This window comes from Gavia stellata, chromosome 21 (genome assembly GCF_030936135.1).
Source record: "Gavia stellata isolate bGavSte3 chromosome 21, bGavSte3.hap2, whole genome shotgun sequence".
In the NCBI taxonomy this organism is placed as follows: Eukaryota; Metazoa; Chordata; class Aves; order Gaviiformes; family Gaviidae; genus Gavia; species Gavia stellata.
The window spans coordinates 2,056,858-2,084,384 of NC_082614.1; the positions used below are offsets into that span (position 1 = coordinate 2,056,858).

Consider the following 27,527-nt stretch of genomic DNA (forward strand, 5'->3'; position numbering starts at 1 on the left):
CCCGGGGACTGGGAGGTATCGCCACCATCTAAATAGCCCTTTCCGCAGCCCCGCGGCTTTGCAGAGCTGGGCTGCCTTTTCCCTTCTGCCGCGTTTGCTTCTCTATCAGCGTTTCTGTATAATCACCGGGATGGTTTAGGGGGAGCGCTCGCCTTTTCCACCTCTCCCAGCCCAGCAGCTGAGAACTCGCCAGCTTCTGGAGAGGTCTGAAATGGTGCTTAATAGGGGGATTAGCGCAGCCAACCCCTTCCCCGAGCATCGGAGCGAGCCCGGCTTACATCGTGCGCTGGACTTTGCCGCTTCCTTCCGCTCCGGCCGGGGCTTGTTTGTCTGAGATCCCCAGCAGCGAGGTCCAGCCTGGCCCCCATCCAGGCTGGGGGGGTTCTGCTGCTGTCTCGGGGCTTTATCCCTATGGAAAACTGGATTAAGCTGATGTTCCTCCTTGTTTTTTAAGAAAAAAATCTCATTTTTTGCTGCCACTCTCCTTGCTGGGTTTGGAAGCCTGGCGAGGGGGTGATGCCCGGCGGAGCCTGGTGTAGAGGAGGGGGCTCCTCCTGTCCCCGGGCTGTGGGGTCTGGGGGCTCCGGGCTGTGCTGGCGGGTTTAGGCTGGGAGCATTTCCAGCACAGGCTTTTGCCCCTTCGTGCGATGCTGGTTTGGGTAAATGAGGGAAAATGGAAACGTTGGCCGGAGATGGGCAAAACCGCTCCCGGGAATTGGAAGTTGAGGCTGGCGGTGGTCAGGAGGTATAGCCTCCTCCGGCCGGGGGATTTACACCCTTAGCTCCGCTTACCGCCTGAAAAGCGAGAGACCCTGGCGTGGAAAAAGCCTAATTTAGGAGCGGCTTAGTGCTCCGGAGGAGGGAAGGTTTTTGCAGCCGGGCTGGGTTGGTGCAGCCCTGGGCACGTCTCTCCCAAAGGGTGGTGGCCGCATCCTGCGCCGGGCTGGCACAGTCACCGGCCAAAGCCCGTCCCCTCTAAGAGCCCGGAGTTCTCCGAGTTTTACCGCGTCTCCTGTCGGTAGGTTATGGGGAGGGGGTTGCGGCGTATCATCCCTGTCCTGGTGCTCGTTCTGTGGGCTGAGACAAGCACGAGTGGTGCAGGGGCACGGCGTGGTCTGAATGGTTGGACTCGATGATCTTAAGGGTCTTTTCCAACCTAAATGATTCTATGAAACAGCATTCCCAAAAATGCCTCCCTCGGAGCCCTCCGCAAATCCCTTGGGGAGGATGCCCTGATGGGCGAGGAGATGCTTCCCACGGGGATGGTTATTGCCCTGTGGCCTTGGCCGGGCTGGGGGAGCGCCGCCGGTGGAAGCCAAGGGGAACCACCCCAGTTTCCCTCTGGGATGCTGCAGTGCAAAACGGGCGGGTGTAGGGGGCTGGTGAGGGCGGGCTGTGCCCCCCCCCCATGGCAGCAAGTCCCTTACGCGGTGCCCATGGCCGGCCTCATCCTGCACCCCTGCTCCGAAGCCCATGCGGCAAGGGCGGGCGGTGTTTGACCCTCTTTTTGCACAAGCAGCCCCGAAGGGGGCTTGGTTTGCACGGCAGGGAGGGCTTTGCTCTGTGCTCCGCTGGCACCCCGGGTGCCTTGTCCCCAAATCTGTGGCCGTGGCCTCGGGGCTGCTTTGGAGTCGCCGAGAGGAGTTTGCAGAAGGACCACGTCACCTCTTGGGATGTCTTTGCAGCTCGTTGTTTGTGCCCTCTGCCGCTTGCAGGACTCGTCCTCCTCCAGCTTTCGGAATATTTACCGCTGCCTTTGCTGGAGGACGGGGTGGGGGTTTGCTCCCCGGGTCCACCACCCGACCGGACACCCGCTGCCAACCGGGAACAAAACCAGGGGGAAGCCAGCGAGGGGACATCCGTGTCCTCTGTGACCCAGCCACGTGCTTGCCCTGGCCCTGCAGCTCCTCCCGGGCTCCCCACGGGTGCTGTGGGCTCTGTGGCCGTATCCTGCCCCGGCGCTGCTTTCCCACGGAGAGGCGAGCTGCCGTCTCAGCCTGTTCGAGGAGGACTCAAAGCTTGGGGGAGCACCGAGCGCTTCTGCGCACCCGGGGAGGTGAAGGTGCAGGTTTGCTCTCAGTCCCCAAACCAGTACCCCAGGGACACCTCGGGGGGTCCCTAACAGCTGGGACACCACTGTCCCCAATGTTGGGGTGCTTGCAGCAGGATACCCTGTCCCTGTGACGTGCCATGGGTGAGGACGCTCCTGCTGCAGCATCCCGCTCCTCTCCAGGCTTCGGTCCCTGCTCCCCCTCCTTTGGGATAGGGAAAAGGGGTCAAGACCATGGCAAGGCAGGCAGCCGACCCTCGCTGGTCACACAGTTGGATCGTGGTGTTTGTGTGTATTTATTATTTGTTTTTTTTCCCTGAAGAAACAGGGAGAGGGAAAAATCTCTCTCTGTCCAAAATCTCTCATCTTTCCTAATAATGAGAGCTGTCACCAGCCCCGCTTGGCGAGGAAATGATGCTCGCAGTAAATATTTGGTCTGGAACTGATTTATGGGTGGAAAAAAATGAGATTAGTGGCTAATCACTGCCTTGCAGGAAGCACTTTGGGCCGAGTGCCGGGGTCGAGCTCGCGGGGAACCGGGGCCGTGCCCACACCGGGGGCTTCGGCAGAAACGCCGTGGTTGTGCCGCTGCGTTGGGATCAAGCGGCAGCGACGGAGGGGTCGGACTGGCTCTGGGGGCCACCAGACTTCTCCTCGCCTTGGTGCTTTGCAGATTTGCTTCAAGGACTGGAGGTTTAGGGGCAGAGGCAGCTTAGATCCCCCCCCGGCAGGGCACGGCATGGCAAACATCGGCCGTCGGGCTGCCGGTGCATCGGACCCCCATGGGCTCCAAGCCGGGAGGGTTGTTCTGTCAGACCTGGCAATCATCCGCCCCGTCCCCGAGCCCAGCGCACCCAACGAAGTCATTACAGCCACCCTAAAGGCAGCGGGGCAGCTTTTCCTGTGCGAGGAAACAATTAACTTATTAGAGGGCGGTTTAATTTTCTTCTGCTAACGCGGGCTGGGGAGCGCAGCACGGTCATTTCCTAGCGACTGGCAGGACCAGATGCCCCTGGGCATTGCTGGGGCCCGGGGCGGTGGGAGATGCACCACCCCGGGGAGGATGGCTCGCCTGCGGGCAGGAGCGGGTGTCGGAGCTCGGGTGCATCTCTAGTTGACGTTACCAGAGCGATGGCACCCGGTGCCTGCGAATAAGCGGGTAGGTGTTTGCAGGAAAGCAGCTGTTGGACACAAAGAGGAAAGTTTTGAGAGAGAGCAGCGCCTGCGTTTATACTCTCCCGATTTCCACCGTACCAGAGCTCGTGGCGTTGCACGGCGCTGCACGGCTGTGGTTTGGTTTCGGGGCCGGACGCTCCGGGTTTCCCTCTTGGGCTGCGGCAGGACGGGCTCAGCCGCTGCTGTCGCAGAGGTGCCGCGATTCCCTTGCCTCCCTCTCTGCTCCCACCATGGGGTTTTGCCCAATTCTAACACTATAACCAGAAACTGAAGGCAGCGGGTTGAATTAAAGGCTGTAATTCAGTTGCGCATCGATGCTAACTGCCTCACCTGCGAGAAAACCACCTCCAGCCCTTCGTTCGTGCGCTGCTGGGAGGGCAGGAGGGTCCTTCGTGACTGCCGCGCTGCACTCTCCGTGCTCGGACGGGGCTCTCTGCCCCAAATCCTCCAAACCTCCAAAAGGGCTGAGCCGCCTTTCCCGGCGACTGCTTTGGGGCAGGAGAGATGATGCTCCTCTCTGCCTTGCGTGGCCAGGGTGGGAGCGGCTGAGCCAGCAAGGCTCAGTTAGCAGTGCCAGAAACCTGCAGCCCAGCCCCTGCGAGCTGTCGGTGTCGGTCTGCGTTGCAAATCTTTCAGATGTGTGCACTGCTTCGGGCCCATCTGACCCACCGAAGTGATGGCTGGTGCTTGTCACAGAGCAAGGCAGGCGGAAAAAATGGGCTGGTAAGCGAGAGGTGGGTGCCTCGTACCCCCCTGCTCTGCAGCATTTCGTTTCTGATGAACGTTTCCCAGTGCTTAGGGTTGTCCGCACCGTGGTCCTGTGCCTCGGTGAGCTGTTCCCCAGGTTTCTGCTGGGGTCGCTCACCGCGTTAGCCTTGGGTGACACGCTCCGCTGCAGTCCATCCCTCGCTTGTACTCGATTCCCCTGCTTGGGCCCTAAAATGGATGTAGGTGACATTAAATGACATTAAAATTGGAGCAGGTGCTGAGTGCTGCAGAGTGCCGGTGGTCTGGGTGCCAGTGCCTCGCTCCCGGTGGGAAGGAGCCGGGACCGGCGCTGCCGTGATGCACAGACAGCAGCATCTCTCGAGCTTAGTAGCATCTCTCGAGCTTAGCAGGTCTGTGAGTGCCTAAGTCCACTTTAGGTGCTGTAGCAAGCAGGCTGAATCTGCTCCATAATCCCTCCCTGCCTCAGTTTCTCCCATCTGAAGTGGGGCTGGTAGTAACGGCTGGTGTTTTGGGATGCGGATGCACTCTGTGATGGCTGCGTCAGAGAGCAAGCCTTACCCCGTGCCAGCAGCCTCTGAGCTGGTATAAAGAGGAGCTGTGATGGGCAGAGCAGCACATCCAGCTCTCCTGGCCCCAAACGGGACAACGCAGTGACCTGGGGTCTTGTGCGAAGATGTTCAGGGACTCGAACGTTACCGCAACCATCAGTGAGGTCCACGCAGGTGGGTTTGTGTTGGCAGCCTCGGGTTGGGGCACTGAGGGGTGATGCAGCCCCATGGAGGGCTGGCGGGCGGTAGGTGATTTTGGGGTTGCGATAAGGCCAGCAAGGCTGGGGGTGACGGGGCTTTTGAACCAACCGACCCTTTTCAGCCAGGTTTTGCAGGAGGAAGAGCTCTCGAATGCAATGTGTTCCTTAATGAAAACTGCCTTTTTTTGATGATGGGGAGGGATTGAAAGTTCTTGTAGGGATACAGGTCTAATTATCACATAAACTCACGGGGCGGCACAGCATCTCCCCACGTGAGCAGCCATCCTACGTGTGCCACCAGTCCCTTGGTGCACCGCTCCCTCCTCCCCGCCTGTGAGCAAATCCTCCCCTGATTTCTTGCCCTTCTCTTTTCTCTCCTTTTTTCTCCTCCTTCCAGAGTCAAGAAGAAGAACAAGCCCTTGAACCTCAAGATCCACAACAGCGTGGGAAGCTGCGAGAACATCCCCGCGCAGCGCTCCCCGCTCCTCTCCGAGCGCTCCCTGCGCTCCTTCTTCGTGGGGTACCCGCCTTTCCTCCCCTCCACCCCTCCTGTCCACACCGAAGCCACCTTCTCAGCAAGTAAGTCCAAGTGGCCCCCTCAGGTCCCCCATCCGTGGGGTGGGTGATGGTTGATGACAAGCAAAGGACGTGACCGTGGGAAACTCGGGGTGTCCGCCTGTGCATCGGTGATCTGGAGGACGTCGGTCGAGTGTTGCGCGGCGAGCACAGCGCTCGGGCAGGCGCCTCGCATTAGTGTTTAAAGATATGTGGGGGCTTCTGGGCAGATATAAGCCTGGAAACTTGATTATATATGTCTGTGTATATAGAAAACGACTGTCATATTGAATATTGATTTATGCAGAGAGATACGCTCCCCTATGGCAATAACACGGGTGACTACTGTCATTTGGAAAAGCCATGAGCCTTTCTGTGCTGCCTGGGTTGGTGACACTGGCTGGCTGTCACTTGAGAGTCACTTTTCCAAGGGCTCCATTGTAAATCCAGCTGTGGTTTTACCTTCGTGCAAGGAGGCTGCTTTTCAGACCTCCTGCTTGCAGCGTTTTGAGCCGATGCGGAGTCTCGGATGAAGCCGGCCCCCATGCAGACAGGTCTGGTGCAAACACCAAGCAGCTTTATCCCAGCAGCCGGCCTCGATCCTGCCTGCCCGTCTGCCTGGACCGGTTTGCCTTTTTCCAGGAGATGCTGGTGGTGGGACTCGATGGGTGGGTTCGGGTCGATGAGCTCACCCAGGGCGTTGCTGCTGGCCGGGGAGAAACAGCCTGACCCTTATTTCCTCCTCTCGGACCGGTGCCCCGATTAATTCTGCAGGAATTGAAGCTTATACAAGGCAGGCGCAGCTCTCAGCCTAGACAAAACCCTCCCAGAAAACGCGAGGCAGCTGCTGGGAGCCATTTGCGTGCCAAGAGCTGTCATGGGGAGGACGAGCTCCCCATTCCCTCTTGTTGCTCAGCTAAAAGCTTCCTCCAACTCCATATCCAGGCTCATTTTCTGCCACCTTCACCTCCCCAGTCTTTTCCCTTGTTTGCTTTCCCAAAATCTGGTCTTTCGGGCTCGTTTTGGGTTCTTCCAGTCGTTCTTACTGCTCGGCTCTTGGCTGAAGAAGGGGTTTGCAGGCAACACCCCTCCCTGCCCATCCAGCCCCCCGGCACCGGTACCCGCAGGTTTGCCTCCTTGCCGTACTTCTCCCCGGGGCGGGAAGGAGGACCGGGATGGCTTCACCAGCTGCCCTCAGCACCGGTTTGCAGGCTCTGGGTGCTGGTGTGATGGCACAGCTCCTTCGCCCTCCTTGCATCCCCGCAGCCATGCCTCTCCCAGCCCTCTGCAAGGCAAAAATCCCACAATTTCTTTCTTTCTTTATTTTTTCATGCCATTCAGCTGCTGTTTGGGGTCATTGAAGAATCATCGAGCCATTTCTGGCATCCTTTTGCTCCCCTTTCTTTGGCTTTGGGGACAGCGAGCCCTGGCAGGAGCTCTGCGGGCAGACGATGTTATTTCTAGAGATGTCCAGCTACCTGCCTCTCGCTGGCACAGCCAGCAGATGTGCCTGGAGCGAGGGGTATTTTTGCATTGCTATTTCCCCCCGCGGCATCGGCTGAGTTCAACTTGCAGCCCAGAACGATGGGGGTTTAGCAGACCAGAAACCAAGAAATAAACCCCATTCTCAGCAAACCCCCGCCGTGTCTCGTTGCATTAGGTTTCCTCACGCATCAGTGTTGGATTACATCCCGTGGTGTGATAACCTGATGTAATGTGGCATCGCAGGAACGTGATGCAATGAGAAGTGATGGGCTATCAAGTGACTAACGCTGCTGGAGAGGTGTCTCTTCTCATTTCCCTCCGCCCTCCAGCTTTCTTAGCTGCTGTGAATGGTTGTTTTCTGGACTAGACATGAGCTGTGGACCGAGGGGCATGGCTGCACCAGCCGGTTGATCCCTGTTGAGAGGTTTTAGCACCAGCAAAACCATTTGGTCCTTGCAGGATCAGCATCCATGCACTCAGCGACCCTCGCTCCTGGGGACCTGAGAGGAAAATTTGATGCAAGGCAAAAAAAAAAATCGCACTAGATGGTAGTTTTTCTCTCTCTCTTGTGTTCCTGCATCATTTCTGTACCGGTGGCCTTGTCCTTGAGCTGCATCCCAGGTTTCGGTCTGCTTCCATGTTTGCTTTCCACTTTGTGACCCTGTGGGAAGAGCGGTCATGTCCTGCACGTGGCAGCCGGGTGCTGAGCGTGGCCCTGGGGGGAGAGGGATGGGGTTTAATGGAGCTTGATGCCAGGGTTCGTTACCTTGCGGGGAGAAGATGCCAAGCAGTGTGGAGGCGCATTTATTTGTGGGGAGGAGTAAATATCTCCGCAGCTTTCCCCATGCCGGGGGACCTGGGTGGCTTTCCCCCACTCCGGTACACGGTGCTTCACGTGTCCTCGGGTCCCCTGCTCTCATCTTGCTGCTTTTCTTGCTGGTCCAAAGTACCAGGACTTGGGTCCTATGAGAAGCACTGGTCATAGTTTGGGGGTCACACCTCGCCCCATCTCCTGGGGTGTCACTATTTCTCATTGCCTTTTAAGTGCAATGGGTTTCCCATGCGCTGCTGGATGAGCTCCGCGGGGCTCACCACGGGTGTGAGCCAGTCCATCACGCCCACCCTGCATCCCAAGGACCTCCCTGTCCCCATCCCCATCCTCGAGGCGCAGATGCGGTTTGGCAGCCAAGTTCTCCATGTTATCCCATCCCTACGACCATGGGGACCTGAGTTTTAAAAAGGAAAATGCCTCTTCCCTTTATCTCTTGTGGGATCGGCACGGCAGCGCCTGCTATGCTCCGGATTGATACGGAATTACTTCCCTAAGCACTGAAACCAAAAACTGTTGTTGTTGTCAGATTGAGATGCGGGAGAGGAGCCTGGCGAGCCCTTGGCGAGACCCCTCTCTCCCCGGCTGTCTCTCGATGATCTCTTTTCAACAGTGTCTTGCTGCTTGTGGCAGGAGCATGCTCCCATCTGAATTACCTCTGGTCCTGATTGGATGTGGGTTTGGATGCTTCTCTCTTATTTTTAACAGCCAATTTGCCCCGATGGATATGGATTTTCACAGACGTGGAGTGAGAGCGCAAGGGCTGGCAGCGAGCTGCGGAAGGAGCCTCTTTCTCCTGAAGCACAAATCTTGCTGGAGGGGCAAAGTCCCCTTCACACAGGGCCAGGATCCCCGTGAATTTTGGTTTTGAATTGAATTTTTTCCTTAGCAGCGCTTGGAGGGGGAAGCAGAAGGGGGAAAGTAAAGACTTTTGAGGTGCCCTTGAACTCTAGCTTGGCCCTGAGATAGCCCAGCCCTATGGCTGAGGGCCAGAAGATGGTTTGCCTGGCTCCATCCAGGACCTTCTCTTGGTGCATCTGGTCACTCCTGGTGAACAAGTGACCACCAAACACGTGTTGTTACTTTGAAAGAGGATTTAGGACTTAACACCCCGTGACTTGGCTACAAGCACCCAGAAATCAGGTTGGATCTTCTCCTTTTTATTGTAAAGGAGAAGAATTGTACTTGTGTCTAGTAGGTCCTGTTTGTGTCTCCTTTATCTGGGTGTCCTGGAGGCGGCTGGCATTGCTCCCCGGCTGTGCCCTCTGCCTGTCCTCCCCGCTGCAAGGCCAGCCGGAGCACTGTCACCGTATGCATCCGGATCGGGTCACCTGCTCAATGGTCTCCAGGATGGGCCAACGTCGTTTCCATCCTGGACTATTTAAAACAAAAGGGGGTGGAAGGAAGGACAGAAAAGGCTGCATGTGACTTTGTTGGGCTAGGGCAGAAAAATGAGCACCCGGGAACGTGGCTACGCGGGGAATGTCCTCACTGCTGCCCTTCCTCCAGCTGGTGTCCAACCCTGCAGAAGGAAAGGAGCAGCCAGCGCAACCCAACCCAAGACCTTGTGTGTACCAGGAGAGAAAAACCCATCGTCTGTCCCTGGTGGCCCATAAACTGAAGTTGTGTGTGAGAATTCTTCATGCAGGGACATTGCTGAGCATTTTCCAGCAGTGAGGCTCTTTCTGTGGCCCGGGAGCATGACAAGAGCCATGATGCATCTCCTGGGGCATGGAGTTATGAGTAGTGACCCCTCAAAACCTTTGTCTTGTCCTTCGAGAGCCAATCATGGCTGTTTTAATGCGGTCTCCAGTGATGCCCACCTCCCCTCTCCTCGGTTCTCAGCTGGCTGCATCAGCCCAGTCCTATAAATCAGCTTTGTTGCCTTTGGTGTTGCTCTGGTCGTGTCCCTGGTGGGGCACTTCTGGATTCTGATCCTGGCTCTGCCTCTTGGCTTTGTGACCAAGGACTTTGCAGTTTATGGTGCTGTCTTTCTGCCCTGGTAAGCAGCCTGGCTGTGCCTACGTGAGGCTTGAGTGGTCAACCAGTGATGGCCAAGCAAGCGGCAAGTGTTGAGATGCCACCAGAGCTCCTTGTGCTCCCTCAGCCCCTGAGCATCTGCGAAAGAGCCCCCAGAAGGGCTGGCGTTGGGTAGGTATGGCTGGCGGAGAGAGATTCAAGATAATGTCCAGTGGATCAAGCCATGCCCTGGGAATCCAGGAGCCCTAAATCCAGCCTTTCTGCTGGAAAGGACCACGCAGGACCCGAGAGCATGATGCTGGTGTTGAGGGTGCCACGGGGCATGTGCGTGAGCAGTCAGTGCCATTCAGACTACGGCCCTTCTCCACAGGCGTCCCGTCCCCGATGCTGGGGGTGGTTTCATAGGGAAGAGACTTCTCTTAAGCGCTCTGCCAGCCCAAACCACCTTCAGCAGGGGAATTCCCGCGTTTCTTTGTGACCGTCAGTGGTTTTCTCCTCCCCGAACCTGCCCTGCTGCCAGTACAAGCCATGGTACGAGCGCTCCACGGCTGTGTTGGCAGCCTGGCTGGGAGCTCCCCACAGCCCACATCTGGCCACATCTGGCTGCCTCGCCATCGGGCCGCTCCAGCCGGCAGCGAGGGACTGGAGGCTTTCCTGCCCCGGCAGCACTGTGCGGAGCCACCGAAGAATGCAGCTTTGTCTGGGTAAGCCTAATTGACCCTGCAAGGCTGCGAATTGGGGGGAAAAAATCACAAGGCGAGTATTTAAGCCAGCGAAGGGACCGAACATGACATTTCGGCTGTATAAATAGGATTGTCACACTGCAAAGAGGAACTGCCGGGATTATAAAGTGACTCCTTTCTTTTACTGGAGAGATGCTCTGAGAATAGCTCTGCTTTCTTCGTCTGCTGTGGATGGATGATCCCCTCGGCAAGGGCTGAGGTTTTGTTTCAGCCCGCCGGATCATCCTTCCACCCGCAGCAGGGTCACCGTGGGGACATCGCTGGGTTCGGACCTGGCTGTGATGGCGTGCAGAGTATTTGCCACGTGCACTAACGGAGGGGGCAGGTCTATCCCCTTTTTAGCTTGAATCCTGCATGGATTTTATATCACGGGGAGGGAAAGCTGCTGGTGCTGCTGCTCGGAGCAGTGCTGCAGCTCCTTTGCTGCTGCAGCTGAGCTATTCGGATATCTCCCCCATCCTATTTTGGCCCTAAAACCAGCCAGAGCGAGGACCGAGGTGTTTCGTGGAGGGACTTTGCACCCTCAGGTGCAACCTTTGCTGCAGAGCAGCTCGCCGGTGTGCTTGGCTCCCTGGCTGGGACCGTGCGGGCAGTAACTGTGCCAGCATCCCCCATCACCATCGTGATATGGTCCCTGGGCTGCGATTTCTGCCTGGGGATGGGGTGGTAGAGATACACCTGACACCAGACCTGTCGTGGTTGTCTTCCGGGTGGTCGTTGAACAGTTTTGGGAGGAGGCTGCACCCCCGTGTCTCCCCATAATCTCCCCAGGGGATTGAACGGTCCTGGGGCTGGTGCTGGGAGCGTTTTGGTGGCTGCCTGGGGTAGATGCGGATCTGTAGGATGTCTACAGTCAAGTGCAAAGTCTTCTGGCTGTTCCTTGGCTTTGCAGTGATTCATCCTGGGATGCTTTCCAAGTTCACTTCCATCGATTTTATCCATCCCATTCATAATGCGAACATCGCCCGGCGCTGTTTGTTGTAGTAGGAGGAGGAGGGTTTGTTTATCGGGCTGTCGCCGTGATGGATAACACATTCACACCAATTCCCTGGGCATCCAGAAAGGTGCCAGGAGATGAATAAGGGGGATATCGTGCCAAAACACGGTCCCCATCGGTGTGGTTCGGCACGGCTGCCAGCCCCGGGTGATGCTCCTGGTGTATTTGGTAGAGGTGTTGGGGCTCGCTGAGGGCATCGCTGCCCTCCTGATCTGCCCCCAGGGAGGGTGGAAACCCAAAATAAATGAAATAGGGAAGCTCTGGCTGCTCCTCTCCATGCGGGAGATGCCCAGGCATCCCGCCTCCCAGCCGGGGAGCGAAGGGGAAACATCCGCACCGGCAGCCGAGAGGTGCCAGGGAGCTGTCGGGATGGCAGCGGGGGCGAGGAGGGCGTCACGGCCGACGCAGCATCCCGGTCCCCGTCACCTCTGAGGTGCGCGGGTGCCACTCAGGGACCAGTGGCGGCTGTCACAGCTGCCTGTCACCACGGGGGAGCCGGGCAGCAGGGCTCTTCTCCGGCGTCGGCTGTCAGAGACGTGCCGGAGGCGGCTGTCACCCTCTGCCCAGGCAGTTTCCCCCTGTCCCTGCTCTCTTCCCGGCACATCTGATCCCCGTCAAGCGCGGGCTGTTGACTCAAGGATAAGCTGTGCCGTGCGGAGCAGGAGCCGTGACCTTTGGCGGTGTGATGCTGTGGCGAAGGAAAGCGCGGAGGTTTTGGGGTGTTCGGGTGGGGGGTGGCATCCCTCAGCATCGGGTGCCCGGCTGCCGGGTCCGTGCCGCTCTGCGAGGATCGATGTGCTGGGTGGCATCGGGCAGTGTCATGACATCGGGGAGCCGGGTGATGGGGGAGGCAGGAAAGGGGAGGATGCTCGGCTGGAGGGGTCCCCGTGGGGCTGCTCGGTGGGTTCCAGCTGCATCCTTCCCTAGGAAACTACTCCCGTGCCCATTAAATACCATCTCAGAGGAAGAGAGGGGGGGAAAAAACTCCTAAAACTGCCCTCATACCCTTGGGCGAGGGGAATTACGGCTAAAAGAGCTCTGATTTTCAAGCTGTAGATGAGGTTGCTGGTGATAAACGTGTGAGTAATGACGGACACCCGGGCAGGGGAGGTCAGGAGACATCAATCGTTGCGGGGCAGCTCGGGGTCGTTAGCGCGGGTGGGCGAGCTGCCGCAGCAGAAGGGTGGAGGGAGGTGGGCAGCCGGCTGTCGCGCTTCAAAGCTCGCAAGGGTCAACTTATCCCTGCGCCGTCGGGGCAGCCGCAGCACCTCGGGTCTGGCACTTCTCCATCACGGGGTCCCTGTGACAAAGCCTGGCCCCCCCACCCCGTCCTGCAGCAGCGAGACACGTTCCCGTGGTCACGAGGGGTTTTTTTTCTTGCAGTTACCTCTCATTGTGGCAATTCGGGGTTTTTGAGGAGAATATTCCTCCTGTGCTGGGGGGGAGGCTGCTGCATCTCCACCTTCCCCTTGGGCATCACCCGGATTTAATGTCGCGCGGGGAGAAAGAGCTTTTCCTCCGGGCGAGCATCTCACGTGCACGGGTTCAAGGGGAGAATCACTAATTAACTTCAAAGCCCCCCAAACCCTTGGGGCTGTTCCCTGCGGCAGTGGGGAGCCTTCCCCTGCCCTCCTGCCCCGCTTTGCCTGTTTTCCCTCCTGCAAACAGCAGGTCTATTGTTAAACGCCGCGATCCTTCATGTATCGCTCCCTGTAATGAACCTAATTAGCCGTGAATCACGTAGGTCTCATTTTTGTTAGGAGGTTAAAATCCCCGATACACTTTAATACATTTTTGCAGTGAGCACATTTAGAAAGTAATTAAAAGGCTCAGCCGTCTTTGCCCGCGTCCCCTCTCCCCCCTCCCTGGGATGGCAGGATTTAATTGAGGCCAGCTGAAAGTTAGTGGAAATAAATTGTGGCTGATAAAGCGGAGGTTGTAATTTAATTCTGGGAGAGGAGCTGTTCTTGCCGGGGTGTTTAGTTCATCAAGGACCGGCGTTGAAGGGTGGGGGGAATTTATTTGTGTAATATGATTTACTGATCAAAAAATGACATTGAGGGAGGGATAGTGCTCGCGCGTGGAGTCGTCCCGCTCTTCCGAGCATCGCCTCCGGGGCTTGCGGACATCCCTGGGAGGCTGCAGATATTGGGGTAGCGGAAGGGATGCTGGTCCAGGAGCCCGGGGTGGGTTGTCTCAAGGGTTGGTGAGAAGCATGGGTCAAAAATATTGGCGTGCCGCTGGTGTAAAACAGCCTACCCGGGGCTGGGGGCAGCAATTCCCTTAATTGACTTTGTAGCCCTTCAACATCTTAATTGCCGGCTGTGCCCGAGGGGTGATGGGGGCCGAGGCGGCGCAGTAAGAGAAGGAGCCGGAGCAGCTGCTGGCGGGAGGTACGCGAGACGGATGCGTTTTCGGATGCTCCCAAGACTTCTAACAAGCACGGAGCCGCCCCGGCGATGGGCGCCTTGCACGGGAAGCGGCATGTAAATGTAACCTTCAGAAAGAGAGCGCAATTAAAACGCCCTGCCGCCCGCTATATTAAAATGGGATATTAAAGCAAACAGTGGTTCTCCCCGCTCGGAGGGATAATATCGAAGGCGTATTTAGCGAGGGATTTGCTGGCATACTGAGCAAACGGCCGGGCTCGCAGCTGGGGTTTGCCGCTCGGCTCCGCGCCGTGGCTCGGCTCGCGTCGTGCCGGGCTGGTTGCTTGTGCCCGGGAAACCTCTCGAATCCCTTATACGCTTTCTCCCTCCTTTTCCCTTAGAAGGAGAGCACCGAGGCTGCTTTTTACTTTGCTCTTCTATTTGAATATGAGCTAAATTGCCTTCCATGCGGCCGACACTTGGCTTTTTGTTCAGCCGCAACTGCAAGACGTGATGTCTTATTAATAAATGATGCAGTTGCCGTTTTGGCTTCCTTTCTCCTTTCTTGTTTGGACATCGTGACGTGGCTCCGACAGCTTTGTAATCCCGCTCTGTGTGCAGATGGGTGCAGCACCCGTGGGGCAGGTGCATCACCTCCCACCTCTCTCTTTGGCCCAAACTGGGTGCTGGCGGCTGTTATGGGGGGACAGGAGACCCCGGCTCCCCCCAGACCCAAGCCCAAAGCCAGAGACCTCTTGCTTTCCGGAAAGGGAGCACAGTGGGACATCTCTAAGGGGAAATACCATTTTTTTTGTGCGCATCCTTTGCTCCCCTCCCCAAAAGCTTGAACCCTCGCTCTTGCCTTTATTACCACCTGATGGTTTTCCCTGTCTCTCCTCTCCCCGCAGATACGCTGTCAGTGCCTCGCTGGTCCCCGCAGATCCCCCGTCGAGATCTAGGAAACTCGATAAAACACAGGTACGCCAAGCCTGCCGCAGCGCCGGGTGAATCCCCCCTGATGCCGGGGGATGAGCATCTCCCTTCCCACCTCTGCTCCGGGATGGGGGCTCGGGGCCGTTCCCCCTGTTTCCCGTGCTGGGCTGTGCTGTCCTAGAAGCCCATTTAAATTCCATTTCAGTTCAGATTTGGTTTAGATAAGGCTTGAGCTGCTATCAATAAAAGCTGTGTATAATCCGTGACCTTGCCAACCTTCAGCAAATTTCCCATCACCGGATTATTGCCCTTCCATATCTGCCACAAGAAGGAGAAGCACTAGAAACAGCCTCGGTGCTGCTATTCGATGGGGCAGCCGCTTCTTTGACGGGCTGGAAACTTGGGTCCCCGGGGCAGGGAGGTGTTTTGGGGGCTCTGTCCGCAGCCTGGGGTGGGCAAAGCCGGGGAGCCGCAGCGAGCCGGTGGCTAATGCCCATCCTGGTCGGCTTGGACCCCTTTGGAGCAGGCTGTGCCCTTCTGCATAACCAAAGGGGGGCTCAGACTTGTGTTTTGGCATCCCTAGCCAGATGCCTCGACACCCCCAGCAGTGTTTGAGGGCAGGAAGGAAGGGATAAATCAGGGCTCGGTACATAAGCGTGGCTCGGGAGATGTTTCTGCAGGAGCACGGATGGGGCGGCACTGCCTCGTCTACCCCCCGACCCCTTACCGTGTTTCTCTCCGCAGGTTTTCCACCAAGTACTGGATGTCTCAAACCTGCACCGTCTGCGGGAAAGGAATGTTGTTCGGCCTAAAATGCAAAAACTGCAAGTACGTCGCGGCGCTGGAGCTGTTTGTGTCGCTCCTTAATGTTGGGAGGGGGATAATTAGGGTTTCGCTGCTGGAGCAGGGGCTCGGGCATGGGGAGCCCGACCAGCCTCTCGCCAGCTCATCCTTGCAGGACGCTTTAATGAGACATGAGATTGGGTGAAGAACACCCCAAAACGGGGCTGAGGTCGGGTCTGCATGCCAGGGATGGGAGCGGGGTCCTCGGGGAGGATGCTGCCCGCCAGACCTCGGTTCTGCTCGCACCAGAGCTCCGAGTCAGATCCTGACAGCCTCCCCGCTCGCTGCCGTCCTTGGCCTGGCTTTAGATGCCCACGTTACAGGGTTACGTGCGGAATTATCTGCAGGAGATGGGGGGATGTATGCGCTGGACCCGGAGCTGAGAGTGCCTTGGGGAAGAGCATCGCCTTCCTGCGGGGCAGCTCCGGGCATCGGATGGGTTTTGCCCACAGCCTTGGGCTGTATCCCCTATTTTTTTGCATCAGAAAAATGTTTTGGGGCCTCTGTTTCCTGGCAATGTCATGGCACCGAGGAGCCAACCCACCCCAAACCGCAATTAAGCTGCGATGCGAAGGAGGGGGGCCATAAAATGGGGCAGGACTGGAAAAAGATAGCGAGGCAGAGGCTGGGGCCACTTATTCTGCTTTAAATCTGGCGTAGCCCAGCTCTTACACAGTATCGTGCAGCCATCAGCACTTAGTAAAGCTGCTGCTGGAGACAAGATTGCCTTTTCTAGGGATGGGTGCTGGGAATACGCCGATCGTCTGCGGGTAACTGAGTTAGCCGGCGCTATGCAGTGATAACGATCGCTGTTGCCGTTGATTAAATGCTGATGAGTTAGCAAATTGGGATTTAAACCTGGACAAGAAATGCCTCATTACTCTGCAGTTGGTGGTGGTTTTCTGGAAGCGATATTATCAAATATATGTATTTTAAAGTGGTGATTCCTATTGCATTCAATGCTCAAGCAACTGGAGGCTTTGCTGCCTGCTGTGCCTGCCCGGGGCTGGTCCCTGGGATGCTGCGGACCTGCTCCTGCGATGCTGCGGCTCCAGCTCTGTGTCGCTCCTACTGCCTGTAGGTGCTCAGAAGAGAGCAAATAAATTCCCTGGTTGTTAAAAGTTAGGGTGAACGCAAAATATTTAGGTTCTCCGGCTTTGCCGTAGCTACCCAGCCCCGGCCCTGCTTTCCCCAGAAAGAGGAGGGGAACAAGCAGGTAAAACAAACAGACCCCAACCCCCCCCAAGCCTCTCCTACCGAATTAATCTCTGCCTTTCCCTCTAGGAACAGCTTTGTAATAAAAGCTAACACGCACGGCTCCTGAATTTTCATTACCCAGCCCATTGACTTGTAGCTGCCGTCTTTTTTTTCATCCTTTACCCTTGTTTTTTTAAATCCTTTCCTCCTTTTTGCCTTTTTCCCAATGGCTCTCCCTGCTCTGCCGGGGCCGCTGCGGCAGAGCGCAAGCCGGGGACTCGTTTCCATCCCTAATTAAGAACGAACGGGAACACGGGAGCCTGCTTATGCCTATATGCATGACCCGGGGGTGAAGCCCTCCATAGACTCCTGCCCCGGCTCTGCGAAACCGGGCAATGCTCTGCGGAATATTCACCGTAGCCGTAAATGCTCTCATTATTTTTGTTGAATGTCCTGGTAATAAAGCTAGGAGAGAAGGCACAATGGCAGAGATTCATCGGGAGCCAAAGGGGGCCGGGGCAACCGCTTCCTTCCCCTCCGCTGCCCCTGAATTTAATTAAGCATAAAGCAGCGTTAGCGCTGGGTGGTGGTCAGGGGGAAATGGCTTTCCCCCGAGCACGGGTCTCTGCTCCTTTTATTTCAGGCGAGGCTGGCAGAAATGACAATTTTGGGCATCCTGGAGCTGGCTGGTGGGTGCCTGGTCCCCTGCAGCCGGCGGAGAAAGGGGGGAGCCGGGCAGCCCCCCCCGCCCCAGGCAAGGCTGGTTGTGGGGGTTCCTGCACCCCTCCGTCGGGGCAGAGGCACCCGCCATGGCTCTCGTTTGCCAAGGGCGTGCAGCCCCCGCGTCCTCCCGGCCAACAGCCCTGATGCTCCGAGGACGTGCATCCCGTACCGCTTGTTATCCCTGTGCCCGCAGCCCGGACGGGCGGCTTGGGAATCACGGGTCTTCCCGTGCGTAAGCTGCAGGACCGTGGGGATCCGGGAGGGTTTGCCCGTGGGATCGCTCAGGTAGCGAGCACCCAGGGGCTGTGCACAACCAAAATATTACATCAAGTCATCTTCCTGGGTGGAGAAAGGGTCCCCGGTCTTCAGCGACGCTCCCTGCTCCGAGCCGCATCCCTCCGGCCGTACCGTGATGCTCCACATCCCCTTCGCCTTCGCTTCTCACGCCTTTTCCTCTGTTCCCTGCTAGGCTCAAGTGCCACAACAAATGCACCAAAGAGGCCCCTCCGTGTCACCTGCTGATCATCCACCGCGGAGGTAAGGGCCTTTCTTCCCCCTTCTGCCTCCGTGGATGTTGCCACCAGGTAAAACTTTCAAAAGCCCCCCCGGGCGATTCGGGAGCCCGACGCTCGCTGACGGCCGGCGGGACGGAGGCTCCCGAACCGCTTGGGCGCTCTGTGAAAATTTTACCCACCGTTTTTTCCGCTTGTAGGGAGACGAGCCGTTCGGGGCGAGGCAGATTTGCATTGCAAACCACTTCCACCCACCCTTCCCCTGCCTCCTTTTCTTTTCAGATTCCCCACCGCACGGGGTAAGTGCAACAGGTTTTAGCCTTTTGCTACCGTCGAGAGCTTAGGGCGGACGCGTGGGACCCGAAATCTCCCGCGGCGCTGTCGGTGCATGGGGGTCCCCGCCACGGGGACGCGGCCGTGCCCCTGCGGATGCTCGTGGTGCTTTCGGAGCTGCCTTATCCCGCTCTCCGCCGGGAGAGCCCGTCCTAAAATCCGCAGAGGAGGGAGAACTTTGCAACAGGACGACGGGCGTCGCTTCCCACCTCTTTTCTTCCAGATTTTGGCCGAGTGCTCCCCAACGGCCAGATGACTGCGACCGCCTAAGGGAAACGCTTCCAATTAGCATTGCCTTGAATTTTGAGCTCTTAAGGCCGTTACTCTGTGTTAAATACCACCCAAACCACGCTCATCGGTTTAATCACGGGAAATGCATTGCGCTGGTGGCACCTCGCAAGGCGAGTGGGGATGCTGTGGCTCGGAGGGGGGCAATTTTCCAGCCTCCTCTCCGGCCCCCACGCCCCTGCTTGCAGCAAATTTGGGTGGAAGGGGCTGAAGACCCCCCCGTCATGCTACAAGCTGCTGCAAACCCTGACCAGGAGGCAGGGAAAGCAGCGTCCCGGGGGCAGGTGGGCTCCTGGGATGAGCAGAAATTGGGGTTTATGGCTGCGGTCTGCGACGTTGCAAGAACCGGAGCTGCCCGCTGTGTGTTTTAGCATGGGAGCAAGGAGGAGCATGGCTTTGGGGTGGCCTCTGCATCGGTGAAATAGCCCCCCAAAAAAGCTCTTAAATGCCTTGCCCTGCAGCTGGCCCGTTCCCAAGTCTCCCGGGCTGCAGGCTGGCTTTCCCAAAAAAAAATATCTCTGCCGAGAGCAGGATGCCCTGAGCCAGCTCCTTCCCCCCTGCCCTGAAAAGCTGTGGCGAGGAAGAGGACGGTGCCTCCTCCTGATGCTGGCTGACCCCCTGGCTCGTGGGGTGGCCGCGGGGGCTGCTGAGCCTCTCTGAATTGCAGCCCCTCGGTGGGGGGTAAAGAATACAGTTCGCATCCCACCGTGGGGGGCTTTAAGCTCCCCACGTCCCGCGGGGGTTTGGCTGTAGCCTGGGTGCAGCGGGGAGCCCGAAGGCCGGCTGCCGTCCCGGGGCAGGAGCCGAGCGGCTGGAGGTGCCGCGGGGGATTGCTTTGGAGAGCGATTCAAGAGCGGTTTGCAAGCGCAGGGTGACCCCAAGCACTCCTTCGAAGCTTTGATGTCTCTCCCTCTCTCTCCCCCTCCTCTCCATCCCCTTTTCCCCTCTCTCCCTTCTTAATCCAGCAAGGTTAGTCCGGACGGAGTCGGTGCCCTGCGATATCAACAACCCCTTGCGGAAACCCCCCAGGTATTCGGACCTGCACGTCAGCCAGACGCTCCCCAAAACCAACAAACTCAACAAGGTGAGCTGCTCCCCCAGCCCTGAACACCCCCTTCACACCCACCCCCTGCCAGAGGGGACCCGGCCCCCGTCTCACCGCAATATCAGCGGCTTTTGCCGGTTCTTCGCCCGCGGCTGCTCTTACAGACAAGGGTGCCAAAGGCGGTGGGCATTTTCAAACGCCACCCGAGTTGGGTTGCTTGAGCCGCCCCGTTTGCCTCGGCTTTTCCAGCGGGAACGCTCCTTGCCGCGCTGCGAGCGGAGCTGCGAACCCCTCGCCCCTTGGGTTTCCCCGTGTGGGTTGCATCCGCCGAGGTTCTTTCTTTTAAAAATAAAACGGGACCAGCGCCTTCGAAACAGCCTGTGTCCCACTGGTCCCGCTCCAGTGCGACCTCTCGGTCTCCAGATCTAAGCTGAATTTGGGGTGGTTTGAGGTGTCTGCTACCACCTGAGACTTCCGTAAATAACAAATTTATCGTTACAAATAAAACAAGCCCAGAATTTGATTGTGTCCCTGGCAAAGCTGGTCAAGGCAGATGTGACAGTGCTCCTGGCTGGCTCCCTTCTGCCCTGCATTCATGGCAATAACACGGGCATGGGGTTCTTTTTGGTGACATTTAAAGCCTGTTGCCTTCAGTGGAAAATTTCTCGCCGGCAGCCGGAGGTAGCGCAGGGTGAGGTGTTTTTGCAGGCTGGAAGTGCTCCAAGCGAGGGAAATCAGTGGTGTGATGGGGAACAGGTCGTCAAATCCCTGGCTTCCCAAAACCCGGCAGGACCTTCCCCAGCTCTTCCCGCACCCCAGCATCTTCTGGCTCTCAGCAAAGGCTGGGTACCGGGTGATGCTCTCTCGGATGCAGTTTTTAAACCTAAATCTCTTAGGAGATCCTTAGTGTAATGATCTGCGGTGGTGGTGGTGTTATGGGGTGGCGTAAATGGCTTTTAGAGGCTGGAGAGCTACCGCAGGTATTCAAAAGAAACAGAGATGCGTTTTTTTTTTAGTGCCCGTCCTTCCGGTGATTTGTTTCATTTTATTAGAGGGCAGCGGGGAAGTGACTCAGCTCACCGATAAAGGCTTTGGGTGCGAAGGGCATTAGCGCTGTTTCTTCTTCTGCCTCCGCCGTGCAGTCCTTTCACTTTTCCTAGCTTTTCCCTAACCAGAGCGTGATGATGCAGTGTCTGTGTGTGTGTATATATATATATATTTGTCTTTGACCTGAGCACTCCCATTCTGGTTAAAGCTTCCTCTATAAATGTGCTTTATGCAACAGGGGCTCCTTCTTACTTTGACGTTTCTAAAAGCATTTCTTTAGAGATACTCTATTCTCTGTGAATACCATTGAAATCTTATTGTTACCTGCCTTCAGCGTTGGTTTAAAAAATAATTTACGGAGTCAAGATTGTCGTGGATGGTCTATATAAAACGTATGTGGGTTTCCTGGAAAGCCCAGCTCATTTGAAAATTAATCAATTTGGACAAAATTACCTGCTGGGGGAAGCTCATGCAGATTTTCTAACCTTGTTGGGATCTTGCCATGGGTGCACCCGTCTGGAGATGGGAGAGTTCAGTGCTGCTGAAGGTCAGACCCTGTTAATTGTCTCCAAGTTGGGCAGCAAGGTCACGAGCAAGGTGGGAAATTCTGGCCTCAATTTTCCTTTTCAGATCTCAGATATCCAGGCAGGTTCTCCTCCCAGTTTGCTCCCAGGTTGTCCTTTCTCACCCGTGGCAGTGTGCCCCGGAGAGGTGGACCCGAAGCTGCCGTCCTTGCCTTGGTTAGGAAGGGTCAACGAAGGGCAAGGGATGACTTGGGATGTGTTGGCTGATCCTTTCAAATCTGCCTCAGCTCAGCCCCCTGCACTGGGTTTTTGGCTCAAAAGAGGTCAGCAGAAGTTGCCAGGTCCTTGGTGTCTCTAAGGACCGAGCCCCAGGGATGCGGCCCCCAACTCTGGTGTTGCTGGCCGTGGCTCTGCAGAGCCAGCAAGGTTTGGGGAGCCCTCAGCCATGGGTGCGTAGCATGGAGGGGCTGGCAAAGGAGCCCCGCTTCTGGTGTGAAGTGGCCTTGGTGCAAACTGTGAATACAAATGGCTTCGGAAAACGCCAGGCTGGGGCTCTGGTTGTTTTCTAGGGCTTCTGGAAACGGGGGACTGGGATGACCTGTGTAGCTCTTGCTTGTCACCTGGGGTCCTCTGCACTGGAGCACCTTGGGGTGACACCGGTCAGCACTGCTCTCACCGGCTCCTCTCTTTTTCTCTCCTTCCCCATGTCCCGTAGGACCACATCCCAGTGCCCTACCAGCCAGACTCCAGCAGCAATCCCTCCTCCACCACCTCCTCCACACCCTCCTCGCCGGCCCCACCGCTGCCACCCAGCGCAACGCCCCCGTCCCCCCTGCATCCCTCCCCGCAGTGCCCGCGCCAGCAGAAGCAGTTCAACTTGCCAGGTACCGTGAGCTCCCCACCTCCACATCTGCCCGGGGAGAGGGGCTTGTGCCCCGGGGTGTCCTCAGGGCAAGGATCTTCTCCAGCTGCTTGCCTGCCTGGACTTGCACTGGGATGGGGAAAAGTTGGAAGCAGAAATGAGCAGCAAGGATGAGGTTAGGATAATCCAGGTTGGGAGGGAGCTTGGGAGTCTCTAGTCTTGGAGCAGAGTCAGAGCTCAAGGCTTGATCCAGTTTGGTCTTGGAAACCTCCAAGGATGGAGCCAGCACAACCCCGGTGGGCAATCTGTTGCGTGTTGAGGCTACAAAAACCTTTCCAGGCATGACTTCCCTGTGGCGTGTGCTTGCGGCATCGCCTCAACGCTGAATGGGAAACAAGGTCTTACCTCTCTACAAGGGTGACTTGGGTTGACTTCACTGTGTCTTTGGGTTGATGGGCCTCCGACAAGCTCGTTGGCAGTGTGCGTGGGGTGATAGTGGGGAGCAGCTGATGCTGGGGATATCTGACTTAGCTTGTCCCACCGAGTCTTGTCTGGGTACCTGGGACCCATCTGCTCCTGGAGCTCAGTCTCTTCAGGGATGGTGGAAAAGGCAATTTGGTCACAGTGGCTGCAGGACACAGGAGTTACATTAAATGGCCAAAAAAGCTCCTCCTGGCCTGAGGACGCGCCGAAGCCTGTCCCAGCGCGGCTGCCTTCGGGATGTCCTGGGGGCAGTGCTGCTGCTCCAGGGCAGGTCCCTTCCTGGAGGGGAACGGCTCAGCATCACTCCTGGCAGCGTGGAGGGGCTCAACTGTCCTCAGTCACCCACCTACCCCTCCAGCAGCTCCCAAAAAGGACCTGGCGAGGGGAGAGGAGGGGGAGCCATGGCCATGACCCATCTCTGAGATCCTGAAGCACTCACGGCTGCCCCAGGGCCGGTGACCCCTGTTTGGTCTGTGGCCTCGAGCCTCTTTGACGGGGCAGAAGCCGGGAGCTTGGGGTCCCTCCCGCACCCCAAAACCCCCAGGGTTAACAAACTGGTCGGGTAGGAAGGAGGGTTGGGACTGCTTGTCTGGAGGAACCAGACAGCACCTTCGTGCTCTGCTGATCCTGCTGCGCCATGGTGATTCCTCCCTTCCGTCTTGACAAGCCTTCAGCTAGAGAGGAGGAGGAGGAGGGAGGCGAGGGGGGATGTGACTGGCAGGATCCATCGCCACAATAACAAACATTTCCAAAAGCTGGAAAAAAACCCAAACCACCAACCAAACAACACAGGTCCTTGTGTGCCCGGAGAGGCTGCAGCCGTGCACAAGTCTCGCTCGCTGGAGCGCCTGGGGCTCAGGCGGGATGCTGGAGGGGCGTGAGGAAGACAGCGGAGGAGCTGCGAGGAAGCACTGAGCACCCCAAGGAGCAGCGACCCATCCGTCAAGGAGGGGCTCGGCTCCCTCTCCCGCTCCCCAGGTCGGGATTTTGCCAGCCTCAGCCCTCGAGCCTCCACGTTGCTGGGAGGATAGTCCACAGCGCGGCTGCAAACCTGAGAGCACGGCGTGGGTTTCCGTGCCGGTGTAACCGAGTTCGTGGCGGTCCGGCCAGAGCCGAAGCATCCTGATGTCTTGGCAGTGTGATAGCTGGGCTCGCAGCGATTAACGTCCCCAAACCGCTTGCCCTGGACCCTGCCTGGGTCTGGGGGGGAGAGACAGAGGGTCCAGCATTTGGTGACCCCGTCATGCATCGCTTCTGGAGCAGAGACCTCCCTGCAGGTCTTTTCAGCCGTTATTTCATGTTGTTTAAAGCAGAAACCACAGAAGTAACCCCCATAGCGGGCAGCAGCATCTCCTTATGGGGACCTGGACGTGCTGTCGCTGCCGCCGCAGCTGAGCCAGCGCAGGGAGCCCCCGGCACGCTTGCCCGGCTGGCAGGGATGGAGCGGGGCAGGATCAGACCCCGGCAGCTCGGGGGGGTGGTTGCTCCCTGCTTTCATGCCCATCCCAGCAGAGCCCTGTGGTGAACGAGAGCTGGTCTGACACAAAGCAGGACTTACTGTGCTTTCATCTTCCCGCGCGGGAAGTTCTTCATGGTTCATCTCATCAAGATGGTCGTCTTGGGGATTAGGATTTGAGCTTGGAAATTGCAACACGGTGACCTTTTTCTGCCAGAATTACCTTCGAGTCTCCTTTGATCTCGACTCAGGAGTGCTCAGGTCCCGCTGCAGAGCTGAGGCCCGTCTTCAGGGTCTCAAAGCTGGAGAGGAGAAGCTGAGGGATGCTCTTTGGGGTCTTGAAGTTTTAGAAGAAGGTGCCTTCTGAGCTGGTGCCCACCTCTGTTGGCCTCAGCGGCTCTCTCTTGCTTCATACCCATGACCTGCCTGCCCACGTGAGTCAAACCAGCCCTTGGGCTTTGCCCACTGGCAATGAGGAGCCGATGGAGGGTACCACCACCCAGAGCCCTTCTGCAGCGCTGGCTTTGGGCCGCGGCTCCTGGGGCTGCCGACAGCCGCCGGCCCCTTTCAGTGCGCCGGGAGGCAGGCAGGGAGCCCAGGAAGGACACGTCTCCGAAGCGTGGCAAAAATGCACAGTTAGATGGGCTGGATCGAGCAAAAATGAGCAGCAGCTGCAAATCCATCACTCGGTGTCTCTGTGATGCCAAGTGGTTCCCAAAGGCTGGTTGGGAGCCGAGCACTCAAACCCCGCGGGCTTTTGCTGGCAACCAGGTGTCCAAATCCCACCGGTGACTTTGCAGATGACATCAACACTCTCCAAATGGTATTGAGCAGTAGCAAAAATTAACTTATAGTCCAGCCAGATCGTTAGAAGACTAAGGTCTTAATTTTTTGGCCTGGGCACCCTACGTGCCATTGGGAGTGGCATCCTCCGGAGAGATGGAGGTGGGAGAGGTTGGGTCGTGCAGGGGGGGGACCCGGACCTGGGGCTGGCGTTTTGCGGTGCAGGGCTGGGCGCAGGTTGGAGTCTCTCCAGCGCCTGGTTCTGCAGGTCGGTGTTTAACCCCCTTTTCCTCTTTTCCAGCTTCCCATTACTACAAGTACAAGCAGCAGTTCATTTTCCCAGGTACGTCACTCCGAAAGCCTCTCCTGTAATGCGGGGTGCTGAGATATCCCTTGGGGGGGTGGGTGCATGGCCGGCTCTCCTAACCCCTGGATTTGTGCAGGGGGATTGTGCTGGGGTGGGATTTCTCCCCCAAACCAGTATATTGTTGCAGGACCGTGCGCTACTAAGATGCCGCAGGGCTGGGTGGCCCTGAGTTATACCCAGCTATAGCTAAGGGTGTAACTAAATCGGACCTGGGGACAAAGGGAGGTTTTCAGCGGGATTTAGCTCCCCTGGGTGCCGCCGGCACTGGAAGGGGCTCCTGGTGCCTCCCAGCCTGCTCTCACTCCGCTCTCTTCTCCCCAGACGTGGTGCCCGAGACGCCGACCCGAGCCCCGCAGGTGGTCCTCCACCCCGTCAACTCCAACCCCATGTGAGTGCCTCCCCCTCCTCCCGGCTGCCTTCACCTTCCCCTCCCCAGGCAGCACATCCTCCACACCTTGCCTCCTCCGGGCACCCATGGGTGCTCCCCTGGCTTTGCAGGATCACTCTGGGGCTCTGGGATGCCTTTTGGGCAGGTTGGGGTGGATGGTCGGGGTGAGCTCCTGGTGCTGCTGCCGCCCTAACCCAGCTCGTGGCTTTGGCTTCTGTCTTGGGGAGGAGGAGGGTTGAAAGGAGAGGGCAGGGGATTGATTTATAACCCGCAGCAGTGCAGCCGCCCAGCGCTTTGCCATCAGAAAAAAAGATGACTTTCAGTCCAAGGCAAAACCCAGACGATGCCGAAGCCCAAGGGATTAATCTTTTACTAAATGATAAGCAGAGAACCAGGGTCTTTGAGATAGTTTCAATAAAGGTGGTCCTTGCAGCCCCACCTGTAATATTTTCAAGTCCAATAAACTTTGCACTGCAATTAGTTTTGAAACGCAGTATGTAATTGGCGTTAGGACCAGCTCTCCCCGGCGGGTCAAGTCCGAGCTGCTCTGCCGAGTCCGGCCCTCACCAAGGTCCTCGTGCCCGTGCCGCCCCGGCAGCACCCCGCAGCCACGTTACAGTTCAGGGTTGCTTGCTGGTCCTTTTTATAAATGCCATTCGTGAAGGATTTTACAAGCCAGGAGTTTAACAGATAGGGTCTCGCTCCGGGCTGCGACGTGGTTTGTGTCCGTCTCGCCCACACTCTCCAAACCGCATTGGCAACTGCCGGGGGGTCCGGCGGATCTCGCCTCTGGGGGAAGCGATGGGAGGGACGGGGATGGAGCCGCTGTCCCCGCCGGTGGCTGGTGGCCGGGAAATTAATGGCAAAACGGTGAAGTCAAAGTCTTTTATTTTTTTCCTTCCCTGCCTAAAGCGAGGTATCGGGCGTAGGGCTGGCAGGCTTTTGTGGGAAAACAGCTTTCAATATGCAAAATCTGTGATTCTCCTCTTGCTCGCCCCACTGAAAATAACCCGTGGGAGCCGCTGAGGTTACCCCGGGCTCGGCTGGATTAAACAGCCGACTCCGCTTTGGATCCTTGGGAGACAGGTATTCGTACCTGGGTTAAGGATCAGGCAGGAGGAGACTGCTGCTCCGGCAAACCGCCCGTGCATTGGGATGGGCGGCAGAAGCCGCCTGCATCCGCCCGGGTTTTCCGTGCTGCTTAGAACATCAGGATTGACTCCTTTTGTATACGCATCTGTGTCTCCCCTGGGATTTATGTGGCAATTGGATGGGATAGGAAGCACAGGATCACCGCATCCGAGTGGCTTGGGGAGTGTTATGCCTCTCCTCTAATCCTTGCCATCTCTGGGAGGGGATGCTGTTATTTATGTTATTGATAATAACGATTTATAATATATTATGCTCCAAACCACCCGAGCTGCTCCAGCTGATCTTGCCATGGAATTTCCCTAATTCCCTGTTAACTGTCGGGTGCAGCGAGACCCTGGTTGGGGATCTGGTGGTGGGGGGTGCTGTGTTAAATGGAGAAGGAAAAGAGGAGCTCCTGGCCCAGGGAGCTGGGAAACTAGCCAAATTCGGGTGCTCTTACTGCAGAGGGGGTCTTTGAAACCTCCGCTTCTCAAAAATCATTGAAAACCCCGTTTTCTTCTCTTCTGGCTGCTGATCAGCCGCGCTTGTCGCTTTGGCTGGTGTTCGTTGGGAAGGTAATTGTGATCTTAGAATGGTCTTTGGGGTCTAAAAATGCCATGAGCGCATGTCCCAGCGCTGCCTCGATATGGTCAAAAGCTGCGAGGGTGTAAATCTGTCCCCGAGCCCCGGTTAGCCGGGGGTGACGCCTCCCGGGGCGCGCGGCGACTGTGCATCCTCCGCGCCGCGTGCTTTGGGTGATGGGATTGAGACCTGGTGGTGCGTTCCCACATCACCAAATCCATCCTGGAACTTCAGGCGTCCCATATTAATTAATGCAATAATTAATATTGCTCATCCCCGCTAGCCTCCCCCCTCCCGTGTGAGCACCCAGGGCCGTCCCCGGGGATGGAGGCAGCCAGGGTGTGGGAGGGAAGGGGTTGCTCTCCCAAA

The 27,527-nt window shown here is 57.4% G+C and overlaps 1 protein-coding gene across 1 annotated transcript in view; it reads left to right on the forward strand.

Moving 5' to 3' along the window:
* The window catches only part of KSR2 (kinase suppressor of ras 2), a 77,684-nt gene that overhangs the window by 19,296 nt on the left and 30,861 nt on the right, over window positions 1-27,527 (forward strand). The window contains exons 5-13 of the mRNA XM_059827898.1: window positions 5,101-5,282; window positions 14,570-14,639; window positions 15,339-15,422; window positions 17,827-17,894; window positions 18,070-18,168; window positions 19,456-19,574; window positions 21,822-21,990; window positions 24,992-25,033; window positions 25,379-25,445. Coding sequence (XP_059683881.1) covers window positions 5,101-5,282; window positions 14,570-14,639; window positions 15,339-15,422; window positions 17,827-17,894; window positions 18,070-18,168; window positions 19,456-19,574; window positions 21,822-21,990; window positions 24,992-25,033; window positions 25,379-25,445 — 900 coding nt within the window. The remainder of the gene's footprint in view (window positions 1-5,100; window positions 5,283-14,569; window positions 14,640-15,338; window positions 15,423-17,826; window positions 17,895-18,069; window positions 18,169-19,455; window positions 19,575-21,821; window positions 21,991-24,991; window positions 25,034-25,378; window positions 25,446-27,527) is intronic.